Genomic DNA, 22,207 nt, shown 5'->3' with positions numbered 1-22,207 from the left:
ACAGAGACTTGGACATTAATTATTAGATTAATTTGGTTTGATTGGTTTTCACTAATAACAGCCAGGGTAATTTAAGGATGTGCATATGAGTGGAGGAAAGCCAGAGTCCCTTGAGAACAAGAGGCCCAGAGGGCTGTATCGCTCACGTGGGAATTATACTAATGATCATGACCAAGAGGTGGAGCTGAGGGCTTAAGGTAATATGTTTGGAAATCCTCACAAAACATTCTTGGCCAACTTAACAATGCTGCCCTCTTAACTATTAGAGCTTCAGAGATGCAGGACCCTAGTTGTGAAACTCTCTTGAAGTCAATATGGTGAAATACTGACCTGGTGACTGATAAAAACAAAATGACCAAACAAAATATATTCTGTGGGTTAATAATACAAATCAAGTCTAAAGTCCTCAATCTTTCGATAAGATATCTATACAATGTAAAGATGGAATTTTGAACAGTTTTTGAAAAAGGGTAAATTACATTGTTTGATATGAAATGCCAAATAATGATGGTCTGATCATGAAAACACCACGTGTCCCAGATCACAACATATGAACAGTAGTCAAAAAATAATATATTGAAATAGTCTTTTTAAAATAGAAACCCGCGCCAGAACGGTATTCGTATATAAAAACCATTCACCTTCACAAGTTTCATCAGCAAATACGAACTATTACGGAATGTTAATAGTACACAATATTACAAAAAAGAAATACCCAAACAGCTGTTTGATTGCCAATAACTGTCAAATTAAGATATGTTACATGGTATGTTGTACGAGCTGAGACAGAGAAAATATAACACAAGCTGGACAATACAAATATATCTGTGGGTTAATAATACAAATCAAGTCTAAAGTCCTCAATCTTTCGATAAGATATCTATACAATGTATATGGAATTTTGAACAGTTTTGAAAAAGGGTAAATTACATTGTTTGATATGAATTGCAAATAATGATGGTCTGATCATGAAAACACTGTCCAAGATCACAACATATGAACATGTCAAAAATAATATATTGAAATAGTCTTTTTAAAATAGAAACCCTAGAACGGTATGTAATCAAAACATTCACCTTCACAAGTTTCAGCAAATGACTATTACGGAATGTTAAGAGTACACAATATTACAAAATGAAATACCCAAACAGCTGTTTGATTGCCAATAACTGTCAAATTAAGATATGTTTCCTGAACCATCATGATCATATCTTTTGAGAAAATAAGATTACATGTATGTTGTACGAGCTGAGACAGAGAAAATATAACACAAGCTGGACAATACATGTGTCATAAAATTAAGTGTCACAAAGACATGTAAAATGGATTTCTCTTGATATTTCTTTCTAATTACAATAGATTTCTTTTTCGGCCGACAACATTCATACCTGATATGTAAATGCATTACTACATTGTACAGTATATTTATTGCTTGATATTTACAAATGTCACAAACAAGAAATGTTAAACATTACATGACCCGTTTATTACATTTTCTGAGAAAAGTAAGGTTTTATGGTAAACAAGAATTCTACGGAAGAGGATGTGTCGTCTGCACAGCACCACAAATAATAGTCTGTTTTGACGATTTTAAAGTCCAATAACTCTTGCAAATTCCAGGTGAGCTAAAAATTGGAAACCGTTTCACGGACGCCAACATAGTGATATTTAGTGTCACCCTTGCGTTGCAGGCAACACCAAAATTATTGAGTGAATTTTTACGTTATATACCAGTCGAAAAGTTTTGTTCATATGGCATCTCCATGACTTTAAGAGCCAACCAAATTGTAAAATCATATAATCAACAAAAATTTAGCCCCTCAAAAATAAATCATTTTCACAGGATGTGTTTTCAGGATATCTATATACACAAATAAATAGCAAATGAATTCACTTAGGTATTCTTATAATTTCTCTAAACAACCATATATATAGCTATCAAAATGTTGTACACATGTACAGTATAATTCAAACTAAAACGGTCATCTGACTATTGGCGCAAAACAACTTAGTCACAGTATACAGTAGTGGCTAATAATTAAGGCAATACAACAGACCCCTTATTTGAAGCTGCAATTTTCCAAATTTCATGACTTTGACATTAAAAGTACATCACCGTCATTCACTTGAACAAACTAGGTAGCTCTTTATCCTAGCAAGCTACAGGCCCCATATCAACACTAAATGCCTGTGCCTCTTATAATTAGTTATTTACAAGAAGTCCTTTTAAAAGATTTTAGCCTTTTTGACCCCTGTGATCTTGAATGAAGGTCAAGGTAATTCATTTGAACAAACTTGGTAGCCCTTCATCCCAGCTGCCGCATGCCCAATATGAGTACCCCGGGCCTTTTGGTTCTTGAGAAGAAGTGGTTTAAAGATTTTAGTCTATTTGACCCCTGTGACCTTGAATGAAGATCAAGGTTATAATTAGTTATTTACAAGAAGTCCTTTTAAAAGATTTTAGCCTTTTTGACCCCTGTGATCTTGAATGAAGGTCAAGGTAATTCATTTGAACAAACTTGGTAGCCCTTCATCCCAGCTGCCGCATGCCCAATATGAGTACCCCGGGCCTTTTGGTTCTTGAGAAGAAGTGGTTTAAAGATTTTAGTCTATTTGACCCCTGTGACCTTGAATGAAGATCAAGGTTATTCATTTGAACAAACTTGGTAGCCCTTCATCTCAGCATGTCACAGGCCCAATATGAGTGCCCTAGGCCTTTTAGTTCTTGAGAAGAAGACGTTTACAGATTTTAGCCTTTTTGACCCCTGTGACCTTGAATGAAGGTCAAGGTCATTCATTTGAATAAACTTGGTAGCCCTTCATCCCAGCATTCTACTAGCCAAATACTAGTACCCTGGGGCTTTCGGTTATCGAGAAGTCGTTTGAATGAAAAGTTTACATACTACGCACGATGACAGACGGTGCATGATGGCAATAGGTCATTCTGACCGTTCGGGTCAGATGACCTAATAATCCTGATACGGCTCTGCTACACATACTTATGGCTAGAAAATCCTATACTTTTTGGCAACATCACGGTGCTTTTTGTTCCATATTGTAACTATTCCTTATTTTAGTATATATATTTTGTATTTACTGTTTTGGATGGACATAGTGCACATCGTAGATTTCATCCTCCTTGATGATTGCAGTGGCTATGTCCGCAGGCAGACACACAGTCACCACAGAAGACTGTCTATTGTTGGAGCGACATGGCCCCTTCACCAGTTGTGTCAACACGTGTGGACCATACTGCGGATCAGTTTGGGCAGACTCCACATTAGCAAGCTGTTCGATGAAAGACTTTAGTTGATGAGAGCGCTGCTCAAAGCGATTTCGTATCATGTGAACATGTTCCTGGTGGTCGTTCTTCAACTGATTCATCTCTGTGTTGAATATGTATGTCAGCTGGTCACGTTGATGTTGGTGCTCACAGCGCAGTTGTAGCAGCTGACACTGCAGCATATAAGGATTGATATGGCGACGCGTCTGGCATAGCTCCAACTGCTGCTGTGCATTTAAAGCATGCTTTCTCTGTACAAACACTCGATCAAGAGCATTGTGTTTCTCCTCGAATTCATACATTGTCTGATCTACCTCTTCCCTTACTCTCTTGTTTAGGTCCTGTAACTGTTGCTTCAGGTTGTTGATGTTATTCATCTGGGCATGGACGTCAGACCTGAAGCGTTTGGCCTCCTTGCTGTGTAAGTGTTTATCAGGACTTTCTATCCACAAGGTGGAGATCTTCTGACCCTCCAACCTGCTTGGACGGTGAGGCTTAGTTTTCCTTAGTCTGTTACTAAAGGATAAGTTAGTGTCAGGAGTCTGAATACCCAGACTCCCCCATTTTCGCATCACCTCTTTCATCAGGTCATTCTCTCCATGGATGAAACGTCGCTCTGCTTCATAATCATGGTACAAGGATGGTGTCACAATGTTCTGATTTTGGTCCATGTTGTTCTCTATCCTTACACAGCTGACATCATTGTCCGTGTTGTTCTCTATCTTAACACAGCTAGCAGACTTTCCTTTGACAATTGTGGAAGGACTGTGTGACGGCACACCAGGAGTTTCACCAACATCAACCTTCTCAGTTAATATTTCAAGGGTTGCGACGTCTTTCTTAGCCGATGGTCTTACAGAGTCACCAGTGTCAGTTTCTGTTTTGAAAGGATGAACCTGAACATGAGGCAGTACTTTTCGGTCCTTTTGGCCAGAAACATTTGCGGAATTACTGCCTTTTTCATCAACGTCATTCTGTTCACTACAGCTAGCCTGCCAAGTAACAACTTTATCAACAACACTCCTGACATTTTGTAATGGAAACTTATTTACATTTTTCCTTACTAAACCATCACTTGCGCATGCACCAGTTGCAGAAGAAATGGATTCTTTTTCAAAGCTTTTATTCTGCTCATTAGAGGATATTTCTTGAGCTTTATTATCCAGTTTATTTTCAGCATCTGTAACAGAAGACTGAGAAGTTAAACTTCTCTGGTCCTCTCTCACATTAGTTCCACCCAATGAACCGGTTTTCAGATCATCTATCACCTTAAATCCTTCCTTTTGTAAAAACTCATCCAGCTCATCACTATCTTTAGAAAGGTCCAAAGTAAACTCATCTTTTTGACTTAATTGATCAGATTCAGAGACAGTTTTCTGATCGTCTTGACTCAATGTGTCAGACTCAGAAACAGTTTCTTGTACCTGACTTGATCTATCAGACTCGGACACAACATCCTGACACACACTCTCAGACCCCAGAACATTAATATTAGAATCTAACACACACTCCTGATCTACATTCATCAACCTATTAGAATCTAACACACACTCCTGATCTACATTCATCGCTTGTTCCTTATTTTCATTGTCACCACTTGCAACTTCCATACAACTAGTGGCAGAGGCTGATACAACAGTGCAGTTAGATCTTGAGCTATTTTCATACACTGATATGGTCTGCAGACTACTATGGTCAAAGACTGATGAGGCTGCTTTGTGGATGGTGCTATTTTCAAACATTGGTATTGTGTGTAGTGAATTGTGGTCAAAGGCTGAGGAGTGTGATGAGTGAATAGTGCTATTTTCAGAAGCAGGAATTGACAACTGTGCCTTTGAATCAGTCGACAAAGAGCTCAAGGTGCAGACAGATTTAGGACTCCCTAAGGTAAATGATGCAACAGATTTGGAGAGTAGGTCTGATTTAATTGTAGTAGAGACAGCAGAACATGCTGGAATTAAGTTTGTTCTTAAACTAGTACCTTTATTGCTAGTATCACTGCAAGTTGATTGAATGTGTGTGGGTGAAGTGTTAGGCTTGCTGTTAGCTGTGCCACTAGAGGAGGTTGTGCAGGTAATACTTTTGTATGTTGGCATTTTTTGGACAGAGTCTGCCTTATGTACAGAGCGAGACTGCACTGTGCTTGATAGGACCTTAGAAACAGATCTATACATAACAGTATCATCGTCATCCTGGAAAAGTGTATCCTCTAATAGGCTGTCATAATCATTGTCGTCGTCGTCATCGCTGCCCAGGAAGTCATCAAGTCCGAGAATGTCATCAGCATCCTCAAAGCTGTTACTATCATTTTTAGTCATCAGTGAAGATTGTGTGGTGATATTTACTCCAGTGAACCGGCCTGGCTCAGATGAAGCTGGTTTGTTACTCTCCTTGGTTGTCTCCTTCACAGTCCATGATACTTTTGAAGTCTCCAGCAAAATGTTTTCCAGATTGATCCGACTAATCTGATGCTCTGCTTTTATCTTATTCTCTGGACGTTCAGTCTTTACTGTTCCCCATTTCTCTGTCAGCTCCTTCTCACATAAAACACTAAGATCCTGCAGTAGATCATCATATGTCTTCTCAGCATCATCATCGCAGCATACAGTATTTTCTTCATCTGACGAAAACTCTTGCTCTGATATGGTTTCAAGATTTGCATTGATCACATCAACATCATGCCTGCGTTTGCCTATTCTTGACTTCCCAGTTAAACTCCATCTGTCCATAAGGGGTGTGCTAGTATTCCTTCGTTGATGTAACATGCTTTTAAACAAGTCCAGACCAAACTTTCTCTTGGGAGTGAATTTGTCTGTAAAAGATTCATTCTTATTCTTCAGAACGTCAGAAATTCTCAAAGGAGTAGCATGTTTAATGGGTGACAAGGATACAGACTGGCTAATCTCAGCTTCATCTTGTTTACATTCCTCATCATTTCTGTCCTCAGTTGGCAAACTTTTATTATCAGTCTCGCATAAACTGAGGATGGAAGTAAACAGTTCATCATCTTCATCCATTGTGTTACCTACAAAAAGAAAAGAAAACATTATGATGATTTGATTAAATATACACTATAAAAGCTTGTTGATAAAATCAATGGGACAAGTTAACTCACATATATATATTACAACAGGCTCAAGTTAAAGTTAACATTAACAGGTTCTTTGAGTTATGTTATACAAGTTAAAGTTAACATTAACAGGATCTTTGAGTTATATATATATATATATTATACAAGTTAAAGTTTTACATTCAATACATTAACAGGAATTTGAGTTATATTATACAAGTTAAAGTAACATTAACAGGCTCTTTGAGTTATCTGTACAAGCTTACGTTAAAATTAACATTAACAGGCTCTTTGAGTTATATACATATATATTATACAAGTTAAAGTTAACATTAACAGGCTCTTTGAGTTATATATATATATATATTATACAAGTTAAAGTAAGATTAACAGGCGCTTTGAGTTATATATATATATATATATATATATTATACAAGTTAAAGTAAGATTAACAGGCGCTTTGAGTTATATATATATATATATATTATACAAGTTAAAGTAAGATTAACAGGCGCTTTGAGTTATATATATATATATATATTATACAAGTTAAAGTAAGATTAACAGGCGCTTTGAGTTATATATATATATATATATATATTATACAAGTTAAAGTAAGATTAACAGACGCTTTGAGTTATATATATATATATATATATATACAAGTTAAAGTAAGATTAACAGGCGCTTTGAGTTATATATATATATATATATATATTTATACAAGTTAAAGTAAGATTAACAGGCGCTTTGAGTTATATATATATATATATATATATATTATACAAGTTAAAGTAAGATTAACAGACGCTTTGAGTTATATATATATATATATATATATATATATACAAGTTAAAGTAAGATTAACAGGCGCTTTGAGTTATATATATATATATATATTATACAAGTTAAAGTAAGATTAACAGGCGCTTTGAGTTATATATATATATATATATATATATATATATATTATACAAGTTAAAGTAAGATTAACAGGCGCTTTGAGTTATATATATATATATATATATATTATACAAGTTAAAGTAAGATTAACAGGCGCTTTGAGTTATATATATATATATATATTATACAAGTTAAAGTAAGATTAACAGGCGCTTTGAGTTATATATATATATATATATATATTATACAAGTTAAAGTAAGATTAACAGACGCTTTGAGTTATATATATATATATATATATTATACAAGTTAAAGTAAGATTAACAGGCGCTTTGAGTTATATATATATATATATATATTATACAAGTTAAAGTAAGATTAACAGGCGCTTTGAGTTATATATATATATATATATATACAAGTCAAAGTAAGATTAACAGGCGCTTTGAGTTATATATATATATATATATATATATATTATACAAGTTAAAGTAACATTAACAGGCGCTTTGAGTTATATATATATATATTATACAAGTTAAAGTTAACATTGACAGGTTCCTTGAGTTATATTATACAAGTTAAAGTAACATTAACAGGCTCTTTGAGTTATATTATACAAGTTAAAGTTAACATTTACAGGTTCCTAATCCTTGAGTTATATTATAAGTTAATTAAGTTAATGAAACACATAACAGGGTTCAGCTGTGTTTCCTTCTCTTTATAGATATCAATTTAAATCAGTTGTAAAGTTTTTACATCTTCACTCCCTTTTTATTTGATTTTAATAATTAATGCAGTACTACCAATAAAAATCTATCTTAATCCTTTTTCTCTCTTTAAATTAAATTTGTCTGGTTTTTTTATAACATTGATGAGATCAAAGAAGAAATCTGATAGAGATAAGTAATGATTACTGTTGCCATAGGGTGATGAATAAGCAAACCTTAAATAGAATATTCTCAACATCCAACATGTATAGCCAGAGCCATCCAGAAGTTCAAAATGTGTTTTCAAGAAGACAGCTGTGGTGGCCATCTTGGATTTGATGAAGCCGAAAAATAACAACACTTGGTTGGAACCATATGATCAGGACCTGATTATTTCAAGGAGGTTTCAGCCAAACCGCACAGGTAAAACTTCAGAAGAAGTTCAAAATGTGTTTTCAAGATGGCAGCTATGGTGCACATGATATGGCTATCTTGAATTTTAGATCAACCTGTATGTGTACAATAACAACACTGGGTCCAGACCCTGTCAGTATCATTTTATGCAAGTTTCAGCTAAATTGCACTGGTATTGTGTGGCCAACAAATTGATCGTAAAAGGCTACTAAATTTATGATCTGATCCTTTCTCTTCCTATATAACTGACTTTATTCTTTCTAACGTCTTCCTTGACACCGCCTCAAATTTGGCCTTCGGTTGAGCGTTTGCTCTTGTGAGGTAACTATGCAATATATACCTATATATATGTAACTGTGAAGGAAACAGTTCCACTATACAAGAAGACACAACACAAACATACTGCAGTCTCCCAAAACAGGCACCTCGCTCTACATCACACTACACACCGCATACATGGGGGGGGGGTCCTTGCATGATCCTGACTGTTATATATTAGGACCTTAATTAATTATATGGGCTGAAACGATTAGTAATTTTTGTAATCAATTATTCGGTCACATGTAATTGATAACTAATCGATTTATCACTTAAATTGAAGGCAACTATATTGTCTGACTACTAAAAACGTCCGCAATGTTTTTGGTATCAACTAATAACACCTACTGTACGATATGACAGAGCACATACATGTACCTTACATAATATAAGCCAACAAATAAATAAGAATAGATTCATTGACAAAACAAAAGTATTTTATCCCAAATAAGCTCCATATTCCATCCCTGTATCATCTTGTGCAACATCGTTTAAATCCAGTCTGCTGCTAATCCTCTGTTTTGTTGTGACCTTCACACATACCGTATTTTCCCTATTAAGAGCGCCTCCTCTAATAAGGGCATCCCCACGTTTTTTGCTGAAAAATATCAACTAATTTCATACAATTTTTGTGCCAGATTGTGACGATTTGTCTTTGCAGACGCTAAAAAAATACTGTTTCACATCAATCTGATGTTTAACAGATATCCGATCAGCTTGCATTGTATAAGCACTAAATTTATTGCATTGGACAACTTAGGACATCTTTGCCAAGTGTTTACTCATAGAAACAGCGAGAACGCCATGTTCAAAATAAAACGTGTCACTTGAATGCCCCACACACATGTATGGATGAAGACTAACTGGCAAGTGTGGCAACAACATTTTAGCGATGTCTATACAGGTTTTATGAATACTTACTGTATATCTATGATAAAGGTTCCTAAATAACAGGAATGCTATCATTTCTAAGCATTTTATTGTGTGCTCTTGTCGGTAATTCCCATCTGCCACAAAACGAAAGTAACGATCGAAAACACGCTCCGCCATTTTGTGTACGCAAGGTAAACAAACAAGCTAGCATGAAATGCCAAAATTCCGTGAAACAGACATATTTAACCAATGTTTACAGCCGTGCTACCCCAACTGAGAACGATGCGTGTATATAAACCCCTACCGCTCTGCCGCTGACTTGTAACAATGTATTGAATGAGTGTAGTTATTTATAGACTCGAGTACTGTTGCCAAATCCACAGGTAAATCGCGGGGCGCTCTGGCTACATCAGCTGTACCAAACACAATCGTAAATGTTACAAATACCGTAAAATCTTGTGTTACTTACACACCAGTGTACTTTGCACATGTATTTTTTCTTACGGCTTCAAATGCTGAAAAAAATCTACTATCGGTATATTTTGCGCATTCAAATTTTGGGGAAAACGATGTCCGGGGAACCACAAATTCAGTGTTATAAAGATGGTAATTTCATTGCAAAACATTCACAATAAATGCTTGACAACTTGCACAAAAAGTGTTGTATTTAGAAGAAATAACCTTATATAATTGCACTGTGTTTGTTTTCTTTTATTGGCCACCGTAACTGAAACAGTGAAATATATCTTGCAGAACATGTCAAAAACATTGGCAGTCCGCCGTACTCGATCCGTACACATGTCAATGTCTGGAGATCTAGATATTACACATGAATAGTTATCAGAACTATTTGAAAATATTATAATTAAGTTACTTTAAAATTGCCACAATAAGTTATAAGTATGTGTTTGAGAACATTAACAAACTTTAAAGAGCATTCCGATAGCATTTACGTTGGCTTGCAATAATCACATTGTGAGTGAACTCACTATCTGTACGGCACCAGATCCAAGCTGATGGCTAATTATATATAACAGTACGGTTAAAATGCCACTAACCTTCTAGCTTGTCAGTTTTGCTGTAATAATATTATAAACCACTTATTGAAAATCCTAAATATAGGACAGTTTAGGACCCATCTTATAAATCCCACGTGTGTTTTGACTTTTTGCACACGGCCTGCTGCAGCAGGGACATGTTATGGCGGTTCCCTACGTAATGAGCATCGCTAGATCTATATGCAGTTTTACTAGAAATATGAAGATTTGTTAAAATATCTAAAATAAAGAAATACTAGTCAAGTGAATTTTTATGCAATTTGAAGAATATTTGTTTTGTTTTGAAGTAGATACAGACGCATTGTTGATGATATATAGATCGGTTAAGCTAACTAGCCATTCAGTTTCGTTAAACTGGATGAGAGGCCCGAGCGTAGCATCCAGTACCAGTTTACCTGTGGATTTGGTGACAGTACTCGAGTCTATAAATAACTACACTCATTCAATACATCGATACAAGTCAGCGGTAGAGCGGTAGGGGTTTATATACACGCATCGTTCTCAGTTGGGGTAGCACGGCTGTAATACTTCTGGTGCATACATTTCTTCATAATTATGTAATTTCAACACTTATTTGACTTCAAAACGTAAGTTGGTTATAGTAAGTTTCAGAAAAATATGAAACTAAAAGCAAGATGACTATAGTCTGTTTCAGAAAAAAACATCTAAAAATGGCCTCAAATAACGGCGCCCCCCTTGGCCATTTACCCGCGCCCGGCGCCCTCATTAGGGACAAGAGGCCCAGAGGGCCTGTATCGCTCACCTGGTTTGTAATGCCAAGTAATGTTCTGAATATAAGTTCATTGTTTCTTTTCTGAAGAAATTTGGATATTTACCTCTTATTCCCCTATTGGGCCCCACTCTTTCTCCTCCATGGGGGATCAAAGCCAAAATTTATACGAATTCTGTTAACCCCAACGATGTTTCTGGCCAAATTTGGTTACAATCCATGCAGAACTCTAAGACAAGTAGAATTTTTTAGGATTTACCTCTATTTCCCCTATTGGGCCCCCCCCTTCCTGCCCCCGGGTAGTCAATGCCAAAATTTATACAAGTTCTGTTCCCCTTCCCCCAAGGATGTTTCTGGCCAAATTTGGTTACAATCCATGCAGAACTCTAGGACAAGTAGCAATTTATAGGATTTACCTCTATTTCCCCAATTGGGCCCCATCCCTCCTGCCCACGGGGGATCAGAGCCAAAATTTATACAGTTCTGTTCCCCTTCCCCCAAGGATGTTTCTGGCCAAATTTGGTTACAATCCATGCAGAACTCTAGGACAAGTAGCAATTTATACGATTTACCTCTATTACCCCTATTGGGCCCCGCCCCTCCTGCCCCCAGGGGGTCAGAGCCAAAATCTATACAAGTTCTGTTCCTCTTCCCCCAAGGATATTTCTGGCCAAATTTGGTTACAATCTATGCAGAACTCTAGGACAAGTAGCGATTTATAGGATTTACCTCTATTACCCCTATTGGGCCCCGCCCCTCCTGCCCCCGAGGGGTCAGAGCCAAAATTTATACAAGGTCTGTTCCCCTTCCCCCAAGGATGTTTCTGGCCAAATTTGGTTACAATCCATGCAGAACTCTAGGACAAGTAGCGATTTATAGGATTTACCTCTATTACCCCTATTGGGCCCCACCCCTCCTGCCCCCGAGGGGTCAGAGCCAAAATTTATACAAGGTCTGTTCCCCTTCCCCCAAGGATGTTTCTGGCCAAATTTGGTTACAATCCATGCAGAACTCTAGGACAAGTAGCGATTTATAGGATTTACCTCTATTACCCCTATTGGGCCCCGCTCCTCCTGCCCCCAGGGGGTCAGAGCCAAAAATTTATACAAGTTCTGTCCCCCTTCCCCCAAGGATGTTTCTGGCCAAATTTGGTTACACTCCATGCAGAACTCTAGGACAAGTAGCGATTTATAGGATTTACCTCTATTACCCCTATTGGGCCCCGCCCCTCCTGCCCCCTGGGGGTCAGAGCCAAAATTTATACAAGTTCTGTTTCCCTTCCCCCAAGGATGTTTCTGGCCAAATTTGGTTACAATCCATCCAGAACTCTATGACTAGTAGCGATTTAAAGGAAATGTTGACGGACGGACGGACGGACGGACGGACGGACGACGGACGCCGCGCCATGCCATAAGCTCACCGGCCCTTCGGGCCAGGTGAGCTAATAATATGACATGGTCACTTTCTAAAAACAATACATGGCTTCGGCTTCTTCATACAGATAATTTACGTTATCACACTTTTGTCTTTGATAATGAACGTTTTGCCCATGTGATACTAGTGCTGTCCGTGCCGTCATATCAGCGCCCGGGCTGATATCACATTATGACTTCATAATTTGATATCAGCCCAGGCTGAAATCAGTTATCAGCCCGGGCTGATATCACGTCATCCAGGGTTTTCACTCCGGATTTTAGAGTTGCCGCTTCGATTCAGTTTCCTACAGACGATAAGCTGAACAAGAGGCCCAGAGGGCCTGTATCGCTCACCTGGTTTGTAATGCCAAGTAATGTTCTGAATACAGGTTTATTGCTTCTTTTCTGAAGGAATTTGAATATTTACGTCTAAATTTCCTATTGGGCCCCACCCCTCCTGCCCCGATGGGGTCAGAGCCAAAATTTATACAAGTTCTGTTCCCCTTCCACCAAGGATGTTTGTGGCCAAATTTGGTTAAAATCCATGCAGAAAGCTAGGACAAGTAGCGATTTAAAGGATTTACCTCTATTTCCACTATTGGGCCCCGCCTCTCCTGCCCCGGGAAGGTCAGAGCCGAAATTGATAAAGGTTCTGTTCCCCTTCCCCCAAGGATGTTGATGTTTTTGGCTAAATTTGGTTACAATCCATGCAGAACTCTAGGACAAGTAGCGATTTATAGGATTTACCTCTATTTCCCCTATTGGGCCCCGCCCCTCCTGCCCCCGGGGGGTCAGAGCCAAAATTTATACAAGTTCTGTTCCCCTTCCCCCAAGGATGTTTGTGGCCAAATTTGGTTACAATCCATGCAGAACTCTAGGACAAGTAGCGATTTATAGGATTTACCTCTATTTCCCCTATTGGGCCCCGCCACTCCTGCCCCGGTGGGGTCAGAGCGGAAATTTATAAAAGTTCTGTTCCCCTTCCCCCAAGGATGTTTGTGGCCAAATTTGATTACATTCCATGCAGAACTCTAGGACAAGTAGCGATTTATAGGATTTACCTCTATTTCCCCTATTGGGCCCCGCCCCTCCTGCCCCGGGGGGGGTCAGAGCGGAAATTTATAAAAGTTCTGTTCCCCTTCCCCCAAGGATGTTTGTGGCCAAATTTGATTACATTCCATGCAGAACTCTAGGACAAGTAGCGATTTATAGGATTTACCTCTATTTCCCCTATTGGACCGCGCCCCTCCTGCCCCCGGGGGGTCAGAGCCAAAATTTATACAAGTTCTGTTCCCCTTCACCCAAGGATGTTTGTGGCCAAATTTGGTTACAATCCATGTAGAACTCTAGGACAAGTAGCGATTTATAGGATTTACCTCTATTTCCCGTATTGGGTCCCGCCCCTCCTTGCTCCCGGGGGGTCAAACCAAAATTTATACAAGTTCTGTTCCCCTTCCCCATAAGATGTTTGTGGCCAAATTTGGTTACAATCCATGTAGAACTCTAGGACAAGTAGCGATTTATAGGATTTACCTCTATTTCCCCTATTGGACCGCGCCCCTCCTGCCCCCGGGGGGGTCAGAGCCAAAATTTATACAAGTTCTGTTCCCCTTCCCCCAAGGATGTTTATGGCCAAATTTGGTTACAATCCATGCAGAACTCTAGGACAAGTAGTGATTTATAGGATTTACCTCTATTTCCCCTATTGGACCGCGCCCCTCCTGCCCCCGGGGGGGGGGGGGGGGGGGGGGGGGGGGGGGGGGTCAGAGCCAAAATTTATACAAGTTCTGTTCCCCTTCACCCAAGGATGTTTGTGGCCAAATTTGGTTACAATCCATGTAGAACTCTAGGACAAGTAGCGATTTATAGGATTTACCTCTATTTCCCGTATTGGGCCCCGCCCCTCCTTGCTCCCGGGGGGTCAAACCAAAATTTATACAAGTTCTGTTCCCCTTCCCCATAAGATGTTTGTGGCCAAATTTGGTTACAATCCATGTAGAACTCTAGGACAAGTAGCGATTTATAGGATTTACCTCTATTTCCCCTATTGGACCACGCCCCTCCTGCCCCCGGGGGGGTCAGAGCCAAAATTTATACAAGTTCTGTTCCCCTTCCCCCAAGGATGTTTATGGCCAAATTTGGTTACAATCCATGCAGAACTCTAGGACAAGTAGCGATTTATAGGATTTACCTCTATTTCCCCTATTGGGCCCCGCCCCTCCTGCCCCTGGGGGGTCAGAGCAAAAATTTATACAAGTTCTGTTCCCCTTTACCCAAGGATGTTAATGGCCAAATTTGGTCACAATCCATGCGGAACTCTATAACTAGTAGCGATTTAAATTAAATGTTGACGGACGGACGGACGGACGGACGACGGACGCCGCGCCATGACATAAGCTCACCGGCCCTTTGGACCAGGTGAGCTAAAAATACAGTACGTCTAATCAACCAAATCTGGATCGCCACGGAGTACCATGACCAAATTTTCGTCAATAAACATTTTCATTTCCGTGATCAAAAAAAAAAAAAAAAGAATCAACAACTCTTATTTTCAATTAGAATATGAACAAAAAATATTATTTTTATATGATAAACACATGCAGTAGTAAAATTAAAATGTTAAAGACTAACTAGCACTGCTACTTCCGCTCCCGAGTGTCCGGCGGCGATTAGGTCTCCCTGACGTAACAGCATGGAGCCGATTAATGCTAATGAAAATTGGCCAATAACATGTTGCAAGCTTTCTCATGACATCCACTTTTTCATTGATTATATATATAATGATTAATAATGACTTAAACTTCCACAGAGATGTACATGTAATTTAACAAGTATTTCTCACATTATGCTTTTTTCAGTTACATAAAGTTACGTGTACATAAAGAGATGAAACTACAGTCGGAATGGCTTCTTCAGAAATCCATGATCTGTCAATGTGTTTAGTCATGATCAGCTTACAATGCACTTGCAATGCATTTTACGAATAACGAATAATAAAATCTTTAATCGATTATCGGCGTTTCGATTATCAGCGGAATAGTTTCATTAATCTAATTGCCTCTGATTATTAGACTAACCGTTTCAGCCCTATACTATATACCGTATTTTCCCTAATGAGGGCGCCGGGCGCGCGGTAAATGGCCTAGGGGGCGCCGTTATTTGAGACCATTTTTAGATGTTTTTTTTCTGAAACAGACTAAAGTCATCTTGCTTTTAGTTTCGTATTTTTCTGAAACTTACTATAGCCAAATTACGTTTTGAAGTCAAGTAAGTATTGAAATTACATAATTATGAAGAAATGTTTGCACCAGAAGTATTAAACATTGGTTAAATATGTATGTTTCACGGAATTTTGGCATTTTATGCTAGCCTGTTTGTTTACCATGCGTACACAAAATGGCGGACGGTGCTTTCGATCGCTACTTTCGTTTTGTGGCAGATGGGAAATACCGACAAGAGCACACAATTAAATGCTTAAAAATGATAACATGCCTGTTATTTAGTAACCTTTATCATAGACATACAGTAAGTATTCATAAAACCTGTATAGACATCGCTAAAATGTTGTTGCCAGTTAGTCTTCATCCATACACGTGTGTGGGGCATTCAAGTGACACGTTTTGTTTTGAACATGGAATTCTCGCTGTTTCTATGTGTAAACACATGGCAAAGATGTCCTAAGTTACCCAGTGCAATACATTTATAGCTGATCGGATATCTGTTAAGCATCAGATTGATGTGAAACAGTATTTTATTAGCGTCTGCAAAGACAAATCGTCACAATCTGGCACAAAAATTGTATGAAATTTAGCTGATTTTTTTCAGCAAAAAGCGTGGGGGGCGCCCTTATTAGAGGAGGCGCTCTTAATAATAGGGAAAATACGGTATTTCTTTAAAGTATGAAACATTGCCATTCAATATTAAAGATGCTCCCACCGCTGACAAATGGTATTTTTTTCTACCAAAAACAGGAGCAGATGAATACCAGATAAGCATTTTTCTTCACTCAGTTACAAAAGTTACTTAACCTTACACCATTACCACTATTGAAAAGTTTGAGCTTCTTATTTTACTTTAAGTTAATCAAAGTGCCAAGGCCACTCATAGATGAAGGACTCAAAACAAAGGAATAAAGAAATTGGTTTTTCATTTAAATATAGAATTTATATTTTTGGCAAACTATACATAAGTGTACAGTGTTGAATTTCCGAGTTTAATAAAAAATATTTACGATATACCGTATTTATTTTATGATATTTGAATTTTTTCAAGAACAGTAAGTTGAATAACTTATTATCCCTGAAATAACTGTTAATAAATTTTATTTCTAAATCATTTTTGAAATAACGATTTCAACACCAATGAAACCGTTCAGAATCTGAGTATCAGTTTTTTATAATTTTTTATTAATTGCTAAATTATCAATTTCATCAATGTTTCTTCAAAGTAGGGCTGGGTATTGGTCCTATTGGAAGGTCTAAAACGATACGATACGTATTGACAATACACTGAAGCAATACACAATACGTATTGACGATATACTGGACCTCTTTTTTCAAATTCAGTTGACCATTGTGTTTTGAATATTGTGACGATAAAAGACAATTTTGATAAAACATTCTATAAACCTGGCAAAAACCTACCAAACATCTGATTTGGTTTACCATCTATGTTGATTTATTTCTGTCAATTCGTATTCTTAGCTATGAAAAGACATTTCTAATCCATCTAGGAGACACAGATGCTTTAAACACTTCCTTTTGATTGAAATGCTCTTACTTGAATGATGTTTAAGAATAACTTTTGTTTGGAATTTCCTCTTTCTATTATAAAAACTGTAGGTTGAGTTGTTAAAACGATACAGCGATATACAGCATGTTTGCGTATCGATATTCGATACGCTTCTGAAAACCGATACGTATCGGTATATCAATATATTGATCCAGCCCTACTTCAAAGACAAAAAAATAACAAAGTAAACATTTTCGTATCTTAATATCCACTTAACACTGAAGAATATTTTCGAAAAAATATAACATTAGAAATATTACCATTTCCGGATATGTTTTTGTTTCCTTTAATTTTTAGAAAACTAATATGGGTTGCTTTGACGACTTTTGACTAATAAATCATGGCCAGATACTTTTGCCAAATAAAAGGTACATTATTTCATTATGTATATCACACTAGGATTTCTTTTACTAGTAAATATACAAGAATGCTAGCCGTTAACATCAAGAAAACTTCATGTAATGTATCAGACTTCAGCAATTGCAAGTCTTCGTAAGCCTAACAGTAACTGGTTGGCGAGATATTATCGTGCAGAAAATTTATTGTGAGTTTTGCTTTGCTGACTTTTGACTTATAATAAAACATGGCCATATACGTTTGTCAATAAAAGGTACATTATTTGGTTACTTATAACAGTCAAATTTCTTTTGAATTCATAAGAACGCTATCATCAAGAAAACTTCCTGCAATATATCGGTTGAAAAAATAATTAATTGTATCCCGAAAAAAATTCCATGGCACAGTACCCTATATATTGAAGGAAGTACTGATTGCGCATGCACCAAAAGCAAAATAAATTATTTTATATTATTTTTTTGTGTTAATTTGACACTATATATATACACGATTAAACACCAATTATTGTTCAAATGATGAATATCATTTATGCTCTGTCTGCGGTAGAGCATCTTTAAAATTGTCATGATTTGTCTTAAAATGAAAATATAACATGCATTAGGCCTAAAAGCAATACAGGTATGAATGTTGAAAACAATATGAAAACAGCAAAACTCATATTAAGTGTTATTTCATGAAATTGACATAATAAAAATACTGTGAAAATATATATATATATATAATTTCGCTCGCTCCAATTTTTTGCATTTTCAAATATTTTTAAGATTTAAAAAATTTCGATCGCTTGCTCCTATATATTAAAATTCCAAAATCAAATTGGAATGGCCTTAATTTTGGTAGTTATAATTCAATAAGCATACTTGCCAACCCTCCCTATTTTGGAGGGAGACTCCCGATTTTGAACCCCCATTTTTGGCCATTTTAGCAAGTCCAAATTCTTTAATATTCCAAATGTTAAACATCGATATCTGATTATACCATCAGAAAGAACAGGTCAAAATATGCAAAAATCAACTTTTAATTTCTTCATAGGGGGTTACTAAGAAGACTTTCTTGAGGCTAAAAGTTTAAATACATGAAATTACCCCCATGGGAATTTCAAAAAGTTGGCAAGTATGAATAAGCTGTGTGAGAAAATGATGAGGACAATGATATAGCCGGCAGACAACTTCAATATTAAATATAAATAAGGAATCTTCAATGTAAAGGGATGAAAAATGACTCAACAATATGGATAAAATGATCTTTGATTGTATGTGATTAGTATTAGTCTCATTACAATTTGTCGTTTTCATTCCGCAACAGTCGAATTATTTCTGTATTAGGCCTAGATCCTTACAAGAGGTAGGTAAACCTGAATTGATTTTCCAGAATAAAGTTTAGAGAGACATCTCTCAAACGTCCGAATATAAAGTTGGGGCCCGGGACTACTGAAGGTCTAGGTTTTCCCCGACCTGATCGCCCCATTTGAAAATAACAATATTAAGCCTAATTGATGTCTTTATAGATACATTCGCAACTAGACCTTTTACAAATAACAACAATATATCAAGCAGAACTTGCATGCATAGGTCTAATTTACACGAATGTCAAATGATTCAGATGAGGGATGGGTTTTTCCAGCGAGATAGAGTCCGCTCGTTTGGTAACAAATTGAGTATATTCATATCATGCATTATTTTGCAATGAAAACTTGGTGAAATTATCTAGGTCTAAATATGAAATTGAATAAACTACTTACTCATACTGGTAAATGAGGCCATTCGTCTTTTCCGTATTTCATATGTTCGAATTACTTTCTGCTTACCGCCATCTTAGAAATTTTCTGGAATATACTCTGCGCATGTCCTGTGTGATAGCCAATCAGAGCAGCGCTAAGTTGATGAGGGGAGTCGGGGAAGCCTGCATGTATCGATATTCCGGACCTGATACTCATAAATTTGGCCTGTTGTGGACGATTCGTAGTCGTTTTAGGTGTCATTATGGGTTAAAAATATTAAAATATAAAACCTACTATTTTGTTATATCCATGTTGCTATGTTGGTTGGCTTGTCATATAAGGTGGGCGTAGGAAGTGGGAGGGGGCGGGGCACCTTTACATGTTGTGTCTCCTCCCCCTAAAATCGTTTCTTGGAAACTCTACCCCCTACATTCAACATCAACATTGAGGAAAAACTATTTTACTGTAAGAACTGTCAGAATTTGGAACTCTCTTCCAGAATCTGTTATATCATCACCTAATATAAACTGTTTTAAAAATAATTTAGACAAATTCTGGGAAAACCAAGACCTACTCTATAATTATAGAGCAGAGTTATCATTATGAACTGTGTTAACAATAAAAACATGAACACCTTGAAATTATCAACATGGAAATCGAACATTTCTTAAAAATTTAACTAACGAAACTAATAGATTATTACCTGCAATGCTACATGTACATTATATATCATGTATGTATTTATTGTATGATTATGAGTCCAGTGTAGAGGACCTCAATCCTGTACTGGAAAATAAACTTAACTTAATTTCTTTTTATTTCTAATGAACAACTAACTTCCATGATCTTTTCTTGGATTGCATTTCGAGTTCATATATAGATAAATTTTGACAACAAATACGATGGCTTTGTACATATATATGTAAGTGAGCTCACTTTTCCCGCCCGGGGTTAATCATGGCAAATGATAGCTAAGCGTGCCAGTATATTTAACTAATAGTTTTATTTGGACACTTTAATTAGATCTAAAGGTGATTTCATTTAAGCCCCTTACAGTTTATTTGTCTATCTCTGTTTCGTAAGTCAATCCGTGTTAGGCTGTATTTATAAGCAACATATCTGGTTACGTTATGGCTTACATAGAATCACATATTTGTCCATCAGTAAACACAGTAAGTAATCTGTCAGAAAAGGATAGCATTGTCACATCGGTCAGTGAAATACAGTGTAGTCTTAGTTTTTACTTCTTATTGCCGAGATAAAATTTCAGACAACAACAACCATTCATGAAAAAAAAACAGTCAAAAGATAAAGCATATATACGCCAGTCTTAGAAAAACGCTAATTGAGATTTGTTGGGAAGAAACTACGTGTCGCTGGTGTGTAAAATGTAAATTTTTACATATTTTATTCGATAAGGATATATATATCCAGTATAACATACATATCATGCTGAGTGCATTTTGTAATTAGTATCATGATAACGGGGAATTGTACCAACTAGAAACTTGCTTCATTTTACATTTAATGCTCTTTTCCGTACCAACAACTATCGTATTTATATAAATCAGGTGTTTGAAAAGATGCCAACAGGAGAAAAGAAAAGGGTTTACATTTGTGTTTATGAACAGTCGTATAGTGCAGAAAGTACATATGTATCTAACGATGAAAACCAGGTCTAATTATCAGGAGCCCAATGATTTTCTCCACACTATTGCGGTCCTTGTGCGTCCTCGTCTAAAACATACATCATCAATATACTAATCGGAAGTCTCCAAAGGCAAAATACCAATCAAGAGAGTCCAACGTGGGGCAAAAAAAGGTACCAACACTGACCGATACATCTCACGGGGAAAGACTTCAAATCACAGACTTCTACAAAGGTGAAGAACCAAGGTGTTTAAGTAAGCATACAAGCTAATTAATGATGAAGGCAAACTGGAGAAGGAGAACCTATGTTTTGAATGATATCGAACCACGAGTGAACTCTCAAAAGACTTTTTCAAAAAGGACCACAAAAACAATGCAAAAGAAAGATGTTCATCTTCCAATGAAACTCACTGACAGAGCATGTAGTTTCAGCTCCAAGTCTAAACAGTTTCAATGAAGGTCTAAACAAGCATAGGGGAAAAACCAAACAAGTTCACCTCAACCTTCTGGCAAAAGAATAAACAGCACATTAACGTAAACAACAACCGAATGTTAGGTATTTTACCAAACAGATAATTTCTAGTGGTACAATTTGGCTAAATATTGTATGATAACTCTTTATGTTTTTAATATTTTTAAATTCAAGACTTGTCTATATGCATTAGAAAAGATTAAATAAACAATGAGTTCACATCCCGGACAATGTCATGGGTGTGCGTAAAAAAAGTCCTCTACAAGCCAGATTTTACTTACAACATTATTATGTTATCAAGGGATATATACAGGATTTTTCATCGCGGCGAGCTATCCCTCATTTACACGTATATGTATTGAAAAAGAGACCGGTATGTTTTGTTGTAAATGGTTTTCATTGATAGTATCATACCACTTATCTGGACTCAGTTTCACGAACAT

The 22,207-nt window shown here is 36.9% G+C and overlaps 1 protein-coding gene across 1 annotated transcript; it reads right to left on the bottom strand.

The window, feature by feature from the left end:
* Positions 1-830: 830 nt before the first annotated feature.
* On the bottom strand, positions 831-19,871 carry LOC138305390 (uro-adherence factor A-like). Its single transcript, XM_069245647.1, has 2 exons — positions 19,664-19,871; positions 831-6,308 (listed from the first exon to the last, which is right to left on the bottom strand). Exons 1-2 carry the CDS (start codon positions 19,683-19,685, stop codon positions 3,094-3,096), a joined length of 3,237 nt encoding a protein of 1,078 aa, XP_069101748.1. The 5' UTR covers positions 19,686-19,871; the 3' UTR covers positions 831-3,093.
* Between the last annotated feature and the right edge of the window lie 2,336 nt (positions 19,872-22,207).

The sequence above is a fragment of the Argopecten irradians genome, chromosome 1, assembly GCF_041381155.1.
Source record: "Argopecten irradians isolate NY chromosome 1, Ai_NY, whole genome shotgun sequence".
Lineage (NCBI taxonomy): Eukaryota > Metazoa > Mollusca > Bivalvia > Pectinida > Pectinidae > Argopecten > Argopecten irradians.
This window is presented reverse-complemented; position numbering and strand designations above follow the sequence as displayed.